This window comes from Pristiophorus japonicus, chromosome 6 (assembly GCF_044704955.1).
Source record: "Pristiophorus japonicus isolate sPriJap1 chromosome 6, sPriJap1.hap1, whole genome shotgun sequence".
NCBI lineage: Eukaryota > Metazoa > Chordata > Chondrichthyes > Pristiophoridae > Pristiophorus > Pristiophorus japonicus.
Window position 1 is genome coordinate 215,524,818 of NC_091982.1, and position 14,573 is coordinate 215,539,390.

General features: G+C 42.1%; 1 protein-coding gene and 1 pseudogene across 1 annotated transcript in view; one reads left to right on the forward strand and one right to left on the reverse strand.

Moving 5' to 3' along the window:
* The window catches only part of wdfy1 (WD repeat and FYVE domain containing 1), a 73,695-nt gene extending 67,994 nt beyond the window's left edge, over window positions 1-5,701 (forward strand). The window contains exon 12 of the mRNA XM_070883591.1: window positions 3,370-5,701. Within this exon, the coding sequence (XP_070739692.1) occupies window positions 3,370-3,429 (60 nt within the window). The 3' untranslated portion in view covers window positions 3,430-5,701. The remainder of the gene's footprint in view (window positions 1-3,369) is intronic.
* Window positions 5,702-6,243: 542 nt separating this feature from the next.
* On the reverse strand, window positions 6,244-6,482 carry LOC139266426 (U2 spliceosomal RNA; annotated as a pseudogene).
* Window positions 6,483-14,573: the final 8,091 nt, after the last annotated feature.

Sequence of the window (14,573 nt, forward strand, 5' to 3'; positions counted from 1 at the left end):
CCGGTACAGAAAGAGAAGGAAAGGCAGATAGGATTGAGAGAGGAAAAGGACATTTTTTAAATTAGTCATTTTTTAAATCTCCTCCTAAAGCAGTTCACAACCTGAAGGAATGAGACTCCGTGCTTTTATTGGTGCTTTGATTGCCAGTAATTGACACTTATCACATTGTTAAAAGGGTACTTGCACTACTATTTAGTTTGTATCTACCACACAAATACAGCAATGTCATGGCATTCAGTGTATGTCAATGGTGAGCTAGTCAGCAAAATGTAATTTTTGTGGAGCGCAATGGTGCAACTCAGACGGCAAACTTTTGGATATTCACGTTTAACTGCACATTTGCCCTTCGCCTGAAATTGCTGTACCACTTACACATAAATAACAGCGAGCATCATTAGCCTCACTGTTATTTTGACAGAAAAACCAGGCCCAAATTTTTTTCTCCTTTCAGAAATTAAATGGAAGATTGTGAGGGGATCGTAGACATTGTGTAGGTTGTTTAACTCCAAATTATTACAAGAAATATAAGGGCTGAAATCTGCTTAAGTGAATGTGCCACAGGAAATTCTGCTCATTTGAACATAAGAAATAGGAGCAGGAGTAGGCAATACAGCCCCTCGAGCCTGCTCCGCCATTGAATAAGATCATGCCTGATCTTCGACCTCAACTCCACTTTCTTGACGAATCTCAATTCCCCTAGAGTCCAAAAATCTATCTATTTCAGCCTTGAATATAATCAAAGACTCAGCATCCACAGGCCTCTGGGCAGAGAATTCCAAAGATTAACAACCCTCTGAGTGAAGAAACTTCTCCTCATGTCAGTCTTAAATGGCCTACCCCTTATCCTGAGACTATGACCCCTAGTTCTAGACACTCAAGCCAGGGGAAATAACCTCTCAGCATCTACCCTGTCAATCCGCTTCAGAATCTTGTATGTTTCAGTGAGATCACCTCTCATTCTTCTAGACACCAGAGTATAGACTCATTCTACCCTCTCATCCCAGGAATCAATCTAGTGAACCTTTGTTGCACCACCTCCAAGGCAAATATATCCTTCCTTAGATAAGGAGAACAAAACTATGCACGATACTCTAAGTCTGTCTCACCTAGGCCCTGTCACTCGAGGGACCGCCTATAATGATGATATACAGATGTAGCAATATTTCCTTACTCTTATACTCCAACTCCCTTGCAATAAAGGTCAACATGCCATTTGCCTTCCTTATTGCTTGCTGTACCTGCTTGCTAGCTTTCTGTGATTCTTGCACAAGGACACCCAAATCTCTCTGAACACCAACATTTAAAAGTTTAACATTTTAAAAATATTCTATTCTTCCTACTAAAGTGAATAACCTCACATTTCCCTATATTATACTCCATCTTACTGCCCACTCACTTAGTCTATCTATAATCCCTTTGCAGACTCTGTGTACTCCTCACAGCTTATTGTCCCAGATAGCTTTGTATGGATACATTACACTCTGTCCTTTCATCTAGGTCATTAATATAGATTGTAAATAGCAGAGGCCCAGCACTGATCCTTGTGACACCACACTAGTTACAGCCTGCCAACCTGAAAAAGATTTTATTTATTCCTACTCTCTGTTTTCTATCCGTTAACCAATCCTCTATCTATGCTGCTATATTATCCCATGAGCCCTTGTATAATAGCCTTTTATTTGGTACTGTATCAAATGCCTTTTGGAAATCCAAATATGCTACATCCACTGGTTCCTTTATCTACCCTGCTAGTTACATCCTCAAAAAGCTCTAAGAAATTTATCAAACACTATTTCCCTTTCATAAAATCGATGGTTTCCCACAAAGTGCTGCTTGCAAGCGTCACTTCTGACTGAGAGCATGGAATCAGCTAAATATTTTGAATGACTAATGGTCAATTAGATTCTCTGTCATGTAGAAGTACTAATCAGCATCCAGCCTCCATACTACATAGTTGTATGGAGGTGTCACATTTCAGGATGTCTTGACCATTTCCCCACAATGTATTCACACACCTTTTTAAGGCATTGAAACAAAAGTTGGTTAAAATGCCAATTGTTTCCCCAAGTCTATAAATGATGACACTTCATTAACCTGTCTCAATGATAATGACATACCCATTCTGCTGGGCAGTCCCTAGTCCCATGCACTCAGGAAGGGTTGTTTGGTATAGGCCCTCCTTTGGAGTTGAGAGCACAAATGGAAAGATAGAGACAAGAAGTGAAAAACCACCCTGAAGGAAGGCCCTTGACTAAGGCCAATGTTTCAGAGCAACTGAGTACGTTCAATTCAATATTTATTACATTTGATTTTTAATGTTTTGGGATCAGATTCCTTAATTCAGTTTTTCCACGAAAACTGAAATCCAGTGACTTGCGATATACAAAATGATATAGTTGCAGTGGGACATGAACTTGTCATGACTTAAGCTGCAGCTATACCCAATATTCCATTAGTTGAATTACAGGAGAAAAGCTAAAGTACACAAAATCACAGTTGTAAACTGTCCACTTTTTGAATGGGTGGCCAGCTTTTTCGCCCACATTCCTGTTTATGCCGCATGTGTGGTATCTACTAAAATAGTAGTTCTGGCTTTAGCTAATCCTGGTGAATGGAATGGTTTCTGGCATGTCAGGGATTGTGGGCAACATGAGCCCCAGTGTTTTCCATTTTAAAATGACAAACATTGACTAGCAGCCGGAGTTTTCATATCCTGTGAGACACGGTTCGTCATATGGCCCAGATAGCGGATGTGTGTGACCGAATGAGGCAGAGGAGAGAGTACAGCAAGCAATGGCTGCAGGGGATTGAATTATCAGAGCCTCTGAGGAAGGACAGGCCCTAATGCAGTGTTTGAAATCGGACAGGGCAGTGAACACCCCAGGCCCTGGTACATGGTGGCAGGACAGTTGCTGTTCTATACTGTCCTATCTGGTTCGCTTGGTCTTTCCTCAGAGACTCTGATCATTTGTCCCAAGGCAGACTTCTCTGTCTAACTCTCCTTTGATTAGTGGCACGCGTCCAGCACTCTGACCAAAAAGGCCTGCCTGCCTCACATGGTTTGAGGATTCGTGCTGCTAATTTATCATTTTAAATTGGCCAACAACAGCGATTCATGCCACCCACAATCCCCACATGCCAGAAACCGGTCCATCTGCAAGAGTTGACCAGAGCCAGGAAAGCTGCTGTAATAGACATCTTGCAAGGGGGTGGTCGGGAGATGAAAAAGCTAGCAGTGGCTGCTCAGAAAGTGAACATTTAGCAAGTATAATAATGTAACCTATACATCTGGGAATTCAGTATTAATTAATGTAATAATCGCCTCTTTGCTAAACCTTTTTTCTTGTCTTTTCTTTGCCTTATCTGCAGATCTGGGATATGACACCAGTTGTTGGCTGCAGTCTGGCAACAGGTTTTTCTTCCCGTTGACCTCTGACCTCCCATGACAGTGTACCTTTCACCGACACAGCTCAGAACCAGTCCCGCCTACATGTTACCATGGAGACAGTGCTATTAAAGCTGAGTCAAGATTCTGGTGATAAACTTCTACTTTGCCTAAAGGACTGAATATTCACTTAATAAATACAGTTTGTGTCCAATGCCATAAGCACAGCAAAAACTCTGCAAATAGATAGTAAAAAAAAGACCTTTTCTGACTAAAGAATTGTAAAATAGCACCGATATTACATATATAGTATATTTGTTCTATATTTATTCTGTGCATAACCTAACATGATTTAATAAATGTCTTTAATGAAGCAAAACAGTGCAAGATAATTTTTAGATACAAAGAGTGATTTATCCTGATCATCATGCAATTTAGACATTGTAGATTATAGTGAGTCTTGGTCTGTTTACAGTACAATGATTTTCAGTGTTTGATTTAGTTGTACACTGCAAATGCCTGTTGTATGCAGTTTGTGACCAGGCATGGATAAACAGGGGCACTTTATGGGAAACATAAGCTGCATTTTTATAATGACACAGGAGATACTTGGGTTTACAAAAACACTTATGCCCATCAATTTTACTTCTCTTTTTCCAATGATGGGTCAGGAGTAGTGTTTTTCTTTGACACCTACACAATGAATACCCTTCCTTTTGCATTGGAGCACATGATTTGATAAGGAGGAATGAAAGAATCGTGGCGTTATAGTGATCATAATCTTTTGAATGTGCCGTACAGTAATGTTCTTCAGCATTTTCATGAACCTTTTTGCAGAAAACATTTTGAAACTTCTAATCATTTTGAGGTATTTAATTACAATCTGTGTTTAGCTCTCACTAAGATTGAATAAGTAGTCAGCATTAATTTTATGCAAGTTACAAGTCTTTTACCTCAGGTGATGCTGTTAGAATTTTGATGGTAATACCAGTGAGTAACTGCTTTGTGATTTTGGATGTTTGCTATGGTCGTCCTATTTAATATTCTCCGGCTCAACTGAGCTGACTCCATGTGACCAAGCTCTGCACTGAGCAATTTACAATAATGGAAGATTGGTGGAAAATATACCTCCTATGCATAATCAATGAATAATTTTAAAATGTGCAGTTGAATGATACTCTGCAAACTTTGCACTACAATATGTTGTGTGCTTCAAATAGTCCTTCAACCAAGAAGTTATTTCTCCCCTCCAATTTTTGCCTGATTTAAAAAAAAAATTCAGTCAAATCTTTTTGCCAGAAGAATTTTCACCACTTTAATTTTAGAAGCTCAAATGAGGTATTGACCCAAGAATGCTGTTGTAGTGAATGCATACACGGGTGGTAGGGATTATGAGTGGTGACATAAGGCAAACCACTTCAATAATACTAAACTACACCTGTAGATCTTCCCATGTGACTGAATGACAACATCGGACTGTTTAAATGTGCAGTTGTCCAAAATGAGCTTTAGTGTTGCCCTTTAATTGTCTAACATTCCCTTCTTTTGGATAGTTAGTATACACATATGTTAATGTTTTGATCAATAGCTTTGACCTTTATTTTTAAATGTGCACTATACCAAGAGTTAAGTTTTTAAATCCACTATTTTTTGAAGTGTCTCATTTCAAATGATGTATTGGGAAATGGAAGGAAAATGGAAAATATGTTGCTTTATTAAATATTAAAATGAGAAACAAGATAATTTAGTCCTCAAAGTTCATGTTTGTATTTACCAAATGCAAGGTAGTACTTATGGGGTTAATGAAAAACTTTGGTCCAGAACACTTTCCAATCTCCTCCCCAACTCCCAAAAACTTCTACTTTGCAGAATAACCGAATACTTGAAATCTTTCTTCCTGCTGAAGTATTGTCATGTATCATGTTGAAAATAAGTCTTATTGTCTGAAGCCTGGAAAATTGTATTTTGTGCAGAGAGTGTCTATTATGTTGAAAAATATAAATGAAACTGAAATGCTGAAAGCTTTACACAGATGGCATCGACAAACACAGACATTTTGCTGTTGAAAGAACATCTATTCCAGTTCTGTTCTTGAGCAGCAATTTGAATAGTCTTTGGGTCTCCCTTTAAGTATTTGTATACATCATAAAGAACAGTACCAAGCATTGCTTAATGGCTTGGTATTTCACAAAGAAATCACCATTTACTTTATGCTCATGCTACTGAATTTCATGATAGTTTCCGCTTGGTATATGCTATACATCAAAATTGTAATTAACTTGCTGCCATAAAATAAACTTGCTTTCTAAACATGAATTTCTTGGGTATATTGCTGTTGTGAGTGGAGTGAATGACACAAATTCATCACTGATTTTACTCTGAACATATGATTTGAATAATCGAGTAGTACAGAGTAATAAAACTATCCAATTTTCATGAGTATAAAACTGATCTTTTCAATATCCCTCAGTCTGAAATAGTTTCCTAACCTATAAAACTATTAATTTGATAAAGGAGCTCTTTAAATCTCTCAAGGTCCAGTAACATTCAAGACTTTTGCATAGTTGTAATATTAGTCCATAATGTTGCCTGCTTATTTCTTCTCAAGTGGATAATTGAACAATACTTGGACATTGACTGATTACTTATCCATAAGCACAGTCACAGATAAGTGTTAGTTTTTACATAGCCTCAAATTAAAATTATAAACTTTAACAGAATATTCATCAGCTGAGGTTTTTTTTTTTGAAATTTGTAGCCAATCGTTCCAATTCTTTGTCAAATCACAAACGCCAGAGGTCACCTTGGGCCCATTCAAGGATCACACTGCGCCAATGCTCTTAGCCAAAAAGGCCTAGAGCCACTGCACCGTTCCTGGAAGTACTGCAATACCAGGTTCGTGCCATGGAGGTGGATGGGTCAGGTCCCCCACACACCTCCGTGGAGGTGGATGGGTCAAGCCACCCCACCCACCTCCTATTTCCAAAAAAGCAAGCATATACCTTCCTGATCCAGGGAGAACCACCTTGGGGTTATGGTGGTTACTCCCCTGTCAGGTCAGTTACGTATGATCTTAGCCAAAAGGCCGAGAGGTTATTGTATTTCAATGCATCAGAAAGGGTGTATTAATATGGGAGAACACGTAGCCAATTTTCTCCTCTCGAAGGCTTTGCCTCCTTGCAGTGATGGTGGTCTGTGGCCATTTTCTATCTGTGAGCCTGGACAAAGGGTACAGTTAACTGCCTTGGGACGTTTTACTATGTTAAAGTGCTATATAAATGCAAGTTGTTGTTGCTGGCTATTTGAGCATAGAGGCGTTACGTGAATGAGTCTTCTCCTGCCCTCTCATGATGTCCCTATATATGCACTACAGTAAGGGTTGCTAGATAGTCTTCAGGAATCCTAATGTATTTTTTCCTTCCTCCTCCCCCACCTAAACAGGACTGAATCACCCATTAATACAATATTGGGAATGACGAGCATTAAATCACACGACTGATTCAAGGTCATAACCTACTTGCACTGAGGGATATAAGCCTGTGTACACCATTGATGAATAGAAAAAAGGATATGAAGGAAGAGGGGGAAAATATTTATAAACTTTTATTCCACTTCTTTTAATATTCACTTCAAACAAACCAGTCGAAAAAGTACTTGATATTCATAACACAGATGCCTGATTTTACAATAGTTATATTATTGCTATGGCTGAAGTCCGACCAGCTTCCACCACTAGGTGGAGACTAGTATCTATAACTTCAGTGAGATTTGAAATTGAATGAGCTGCATTTTTCTGTGGAAATAAGTGAGGCTAAAGAGTGAAAGCCATTGAATATTCTACAGTGGTTACTGTCTCAACAAAGGGTTGTTAATCCTGCAGCAATAACTTGTGCGTGATTCTGGCTCATAATTTCAAACAACAAGCTTATAAATACTAACTAATACTCATAGGCGGTCCCTCGAAACAAGGATGACTTGCTTCCACGCCAAAAAAGGATGAGTTTGTGTTTCCACGAAGGACCTGAACTACATCCTGAAGGGTGGAAGATGCCTGCGCGTGCTTTTTTTTTTTAACGTGGGGTGGCCGTTGCACACCAGCGACCACACGGGTTTGACAGAGCTAGGTCTTGGTCCAGTGGCAAGGATTACCCAAGACGACTGGAGACTAGCTCTGCTGCACGGACCTAATGCGCACACACATCGCAGTGTGGGCTGGCTCGTGCTGCCCCTGGGCCCCTGGCCCCGAAATCATGCCTCCCATGGGCCCCGATCACGTCCCTCCACAGTCTCTCACCACTCCTTCGCCCCGACCTCGACGCTCCTGCTGTATCTGCCCATGCTCCAATCACCAACCTGGACCTTGATGACGTTACTCTTCACTGCCGTCACCCTCTTGCACCAGCTCGCACTGCTCCCTGATTACTAATAACAGTAATGGTCTTGTCCACCTGTTCTACAGTGTTATATTAAAAGACATGCAAGAATATGACATGCAAGTCATACAACCTGGTTCCTAGACTGCAGTTATGGCTCTCAAGGCTGCCTGACTTCCGACTGCCCCGAGTTTTCTCTGACATTTGGGGAACAGTCTCTATCTATATACTATTCAACTACCTTGGGCTGCATGTACACATCTCTAGCTGTCTCTTAGCTGTTAATCCCATCCCCATGTTGACTTTGTGTTAGTTGACTTCACAGGGACCACATCCTGCAGCTGCTTCATCCTCTATCTGATTGAAGAACATTTTGGTCCTCTCAGGAATGCAATTCTGTTATCAGAATACTAGTTATCGCCGCCAAGTCCTACAAGTGAGAGCAGTTTCCCATGTTGGGTGTGTGGGTTTCCAAGCAACCAGCTTTCTGACCGAGGGTAAGGATCATCCTCTTGACTTGGGAGGTACAGCTAAAGGGAACTTCAGTATTCTCTGTTCTAAGTTTCTTTTGTTCACAAGCACCAAGACCAAGATTCCATCTCCACTCCCTTCACATTGCTTTCCGGTTAAACGGTTAAATGCAAAGCCTGCAGGAAAACCTGACCTTTAAACCACATTGAAATATTCTAACATGGCGCTCACGATTATTTATATGCAAATCGGACAGCAACTTTAGGCAGGCACACATGAGCAGTTAAATGTGAGAATCCAGAAGTTGCTGTCCGAGCTGCGCCGTTTCTCCATAAGCTGTGTAAAAATGACACCATTCTTGTATTGGAACGGCAAGAAGTTCCAGTACTGGTGTCATAAGACACAGACTAAACTCGCCACAGATAGTTAGGGCTTGCTCATTCCAGTCTAAGTACCCCTTTAACAGCAAAATGAGACTTAATTACTGCCAAACAACCTCTCTGGCACTGAAAACTACATTTTACAAGAATGAAGTCTCATTCCTTCAGATTTTAATTATTATTGAGTTTTTTTATTAAATGTAAATAATAAACTATTACTTCTTCATTCTCTTATCTCTCTCTCTCTCTCAGTCCAATCTTTCTTTCCCTCTATTTCGCTTTCCATACCTGATTTGACATTGAATTCAATATTTTAACCTACACTTCCTGGTTGAAACTCTGCTGCTCATTCTTCAATCTGATTGGTTAAAGAAAAACATAGTTATTTGTCCTGCTCACACAGTTCCCAGATGCCCTGTAGAGGGCACCGCATTGTTTGGATGTCCAGCTGACAGATGGGTCTGTATCTGGCAAGTTGCTAAGAGTCTATGGGCAATTGCTAGTCTAACAAACGGCGAGTACTCGCACCAAAATTTGCCCCGTATCTCTGAAGCAGAGTTCCTGCTAAGATGCGCACATGGCCGTGCAGTGGTCTGAGAGGTCCCGCGTAGGCCACTCATCTGCTTTTACATTGTAGATACCACGCAGGTGCAAAACTTTGAATGGGCTGCACATTGGGGGAGGAAGTGCAGCTTACGGAGGACATTGCTCTATAGATGTGATTATCTAGGGCTGGGTTTTCCTCCTCTATATACCATCCAAGATCGGGCAGTATAGCCAAGATAAATGAGGCAGTGAGGCCTACTACCACACGCTCACCCTGGCTTTTCTTCATACCCCCCCCATCCCCCACCCAAACCAGCAGGGAAGGCTACAGGATATCCCTTCCCCACCCTGCTGCAAATAAATCATGATGGGAAAGTGAGGTGTGGTAACCTGGCTGAATTCCCTGGTTCCTCTACTGGCACCATTGACCTAGGACCTGCCAGCAGAGGGGAAGTGATAGCCCACGGGACAGTGGTAGAAAGCCGGTCGATCTCATTATTGGAGGGAGAGGGCGCAGGAATGGTCACCTCTCCTACTCCTCTGTGTCCCAACCACTCAGAGCCTCCCTGATAAAGTGCAAAATCCCCACTGACACCTGGGAGTCCACTGCCAAAGATCGCCCTAAATTGAGGAAGTGCACCTGGGAGGGCACTGAGCACCTCGAGTCTCATCGCCAAGAGCATGCAGAGATCAAGCGCAGGCAGCGGAAAGTGTGTGTGGCAAACCTGTCCCACCCACCCATTCCCTCAACGACTATCTGTCCCACCTGTGACAGAGACTGTGGTTCTCATATTGGACTGTACAGCCACCTAAGGATTCATTTTAAGAGAGGAAGCAAGTCTCTCTCGATTCCAAGGAACTGCCTATGATGATGAAATGAAAAATTTCATGCTGGTCTTTGTTCTGCCCCCTTAAAAGATGCCTCCTCCTCCTGATGCTGCAGTGCTTGTTCCACTTCAGCTTTACCACATTTCTTTCCCCCCCACCCACCCCACTGCTGGGTCCCTCTTGGCAGTGGAAATCCTGAGAGGATGCTCATAGATAATAACTCCCAGCCCAGGAAACTGGATCGGGTTTGGAGTGCAGGCAGAAGTCTCACCCTGACAAAAGGAATGGGCAGTGGCAGTGAAAGTGGTAGCCATTTTGTATTCAGCAATGTCCCACAAACAACAATGAGATGAATGACTAATCTGATTTTGCAGCAATCGAGGGAAGAATTTTGGCAAGGTGAACTGGAGAGAACTGCCAGTTCTTTTTGAATAGTACCGTGGATTCTTTAACAGCACTTGAAGGGATGGCACTCATATCAGATTGTACCCACGATCGCCCTCCCAACTGCAGAAACAGGTGAACTTACCTGGACTTGTCAGAGGCAAGTGGATGACCTGGCTAAGCTGCACGAGAAAGGCTGTGAAACAATAATGCAATAAGCTGATCTGCAACCAATCTCTGGAATAGATATGGTGCCGCTTCACTACATAATAAACAGCATTCATGCACTACAGGGGTTATCACTACACCAATTTACAATTTGCCTACAACTAGCCATAGTGCCTTTATTCAATTGTGGTTGGATGGAAAAGGAAAGATTATTACAAACTTGGCTTCTCAGAGACCGTGTTTCCTGCTACTCTAACAGCAACCAGGTACCTGATCCTGCTCAGTTTAAGAAGTTGCACTCAGCGCCATAGCCATAATCAAATAAACAGTAGATAGGCTGAAGCAGTGATTCCGATGCCTAGATGGATGGAGGGGTGGGGGGAGGAGAGGAGTACTATAACAGCTGGCCAGAATCTCCAGCCTCACCATGTTCTCTTGCATTCGGCATCATTTTACAGTACAAGGCATTAACATAGACCACCCAGAGGAGGAAGGAAATAACCAGCAGCTAGCAAACAATATGGTTGAGACAGGGAAGCCACTTTTGCCAATTGCCATTGCAGTTCATCAAGCTCTTATTGATGGCACCTTACCCGCTCCATCCATTACATGAACAATCCCATCGGCAAAATGCCCTCAAGAAATATGCATGTGACATCAATGCAAATGGAAACGCTCCACTAATATTGCTGCAGTGATGCAAAAACATGACTGTTCTCAAACAAGGTGAGCCAAGATAGATCATCATAGGCGGTCTCTCGAACAAGGATGACTTGCTTCCACACCAAAAGGGATGAGTTCACTGATGTTTCAATGAAGGACCCGATATTCCAGTCCTGAACTCCAGGGGTGGAAGATGCCTGTGCGTGGATTTTTTTAACGTGTGGTGACCATTGCACATCAGCCACCACATGGGCTTGATAGAGCTCGGCCTTTATCCAGTGGCAAAGGTAAACCAGGACGACTGGAGACCTGCTCTGCTGCACGGATTAGTGTGCACACAGCAGTGTGGGCAGGCCCGTGCTGCCCCTGGGCCCTGGGCTCTTCTGGGCCCCGCACCCTCATTTGCCGAACCTCTGCCACGATCTCTCGCCGCACCTCCGCACCAAACATTCGCCGCACCTCCGCCACGATCTCTTGCCACTCATCTTTTGTCACATCTCATCCACGATCTCCCATCACTCCTCCGCCTCAATCATTCGCCGCACCTCCGCCACGATCTCTCGCCGCTCATCGGCCCCGACCTTCTCTCTCCTCCGCTGTGCCTGGGCCCCGCCGATGTTCCTGCCCATGCTCCAAATGGCTAACTGGACCTTAATGACGTCATCCAGTCACCCACCTCGAAGTTGTTGCATACTTGGAACGGCTCGCATTGGAAGTTGTAGTGGTATGCCCACGATGTTGTAGGGCCCACGCTCCAGCTCTTTTATCCTTCCGACCTGCGGTGGTGTCCTCTTGCAGGTCAGGGTGGCCTACGATATCGCAGGGCCTGGCACTCCAGCTCTTTTTATAGCCCCGACCCGCGGAGATGTTCTCTCACAGGTCGGGGTGGCCAAGGTAGAGATCCAACTATAACTCCATTATAATGCCATATATGTAGTGCGTGTGACAAATCTGAAGCAGTTCTGTCTGGTTTTGGTCCTTTTGAATCAAATACACTATAGAACACCTGCAATGCCTCAGTCTACATTGTTATATGTCACAACGTTTCTTGTTACTGTCTCCCTATTAATGGGTTTAGGAGATAATCTAACACACAGATTTCAAATAGATACAGGCTTTGTGATTGGTTCAGTTATGGCTATGACAACCAGCTATTTATTAAATGAGATTGGCAATTGAAGGGTACAAATTGAATGATTGTGTTTCTTCTTTTCCCTTTGAGTGGATCTTAAATCCTCTGTGTACAGTAATCAGTGCCCCAAGACAGTGAAATGTTGAATTTCTATAATAATATTTCCCTACATTACAACAGTGACAACACTTCAAAAGGTACCTCCTTGGCTGGAAAGCATTTTAGGACTTCAGGAGGTTGTGAAAATCGCTATATAAATGCAAATTTTTTCCTCTTTCTATTTTGCCTCGTAATTGCCTATGGTTCAAAAAGCAGCCCTCAGTTTGGTTTCCTGGAACAGTTATGGTGTGAAATTACCAATGAAATGAGCTAAGTTTGGGACTTTGAGAACCATTCAAGAAACACATTTGGTGGGTGAGAATGCAAATAAATAAAATTGGATGGGTGGAGATTGTATTACTATCCAGATAATACACCAAGAGGTAGAGTAAAGAGCTATACATCAGTTAGGGGTGGTCCTGAGAATGGAACAGAGTGCTTTGCTAAAATTATGATAACCAAATGTGTTGTTGGTAGGTTAAATGTGCCCCCTTTGGGACCCCTGGTGGACCTGGAAGATGACCCACCTGCTGAGTTTTTGGGGTCAAGGGATAGCCCTTTGGGACAAGGAAGCGGTTGGAAGCCCATACTAATTGTGGTTCTGAAATCTTTGTGGATTTATGAATGAAAGGGAGAGGTGGGAAGAGATTTTATATTTGACTCTTCTCCTTGCAACATGGAAGAATTGATTCTGTCTTGATGCTTTTGGGTAAAAGAATTGCTATTGATATTATTGCAGGGCAAGATCATGTCCCCTACTCGTTGTATGAACAACTTCCTTTTATCAGGTCTAAATCTTCCCTTTACCAATTTGAACCTGTGGCCCTTATTCTACACTCAAAATTGAAAGTAATTTTATGGATTTACCTTCCTCATGGAAGTGATGGAACTGAAGGGTTTACTGAAAGAGAAGGTAATATTGGACTGTTAAAAAGATAGGGGTCCAAATAGGAGCAAGTATCTGGGTAGCGGGGTGGGGAAGCAAGAGTAACAGGGAGAGGGGGTGCCAAGTGTTACAAGCTGCCACCATAAAGTGCAGCTTCCAGCCATCAGGATCTCTTTTCCCCACCACACCACACACTACCTCCCACCCAAAAGAAAAGAAAAATGCAGACACAGAAGCAGAAAAGGACAATGAGATAAGCAAAAGGTATGGAGAGAATGACTGAAAAGGAGACAGACTGATAAAGCAACAGAAAGACAGGAAAGCGAGAGACAAATTCCCTTACCATATACAACTAGCATTTTTACATTATTTACAGATTAAGTGATGGGTGAAATGAAGTGATTCAAATTAAACCAGTTAGTGGTTTCTAGATTTGCAAGGTCTCTGGTACAAGTCTCATTTTGTATCCGAGTGGTATATAATTTGTGAGTTTCTAGAGGGGAAATGTTTCCTGCACTTGCAGGGTAGTATGAAGCACTGATCTCAAAAGAGATTTTTATAATAAAGGCTTCCCGTGATACCAATTTCAGATTATATATGATTTTGAAGTCCAGCAGATTGAAAGTAAATGACTGTTTTGTACTTCTCAAGGTATTTGAGATGTGAACTTTGTTAAATCTACCATGAGTCATGTCCTTGCATACCTGGAGACATGGGGCTAGCTCCGATTGCAGGAGTGCAATCCTGTCTGTGGGTATCTTCAGTTTATAACACAAATGAGCTAAAACCAACAATAGTACATACGCATTCATAAATGCAGTGTTTGTTTTTAATCTTTTTAAACTGCAGATTGCCTGAGTTTCCCCCATGTAGTGGTTAAGATAAGCATGATATGGTGTCTATGACAGCAATGGGATCATAGTAAGGATCACAGGAAGTGTCACCAATTAATTCAAAACTGGGAATATGGACTCCAGATTTTTTTGTCAAATCTAACACTTAATAGTAGAACATAGTAATATGATTACTAATTCAGTTGCTAAGATACTCTGCTCTAATAACTTGTAAAGATACTTGTGGGATATGCAGGAATTAGAGAGTTTTCAAAGGCCAACAAATTGTTCAAGAAAGTCCAAATCAATCGGGAAAGGGGAACAACATTGACAAGTACCTTACAGAGAAGACAGAATGTAGAAAGTGGCTTGACGTCATTCATAAAGCAGCCCTACAGTAATCAAAAGAACAGAACAGGCATGGA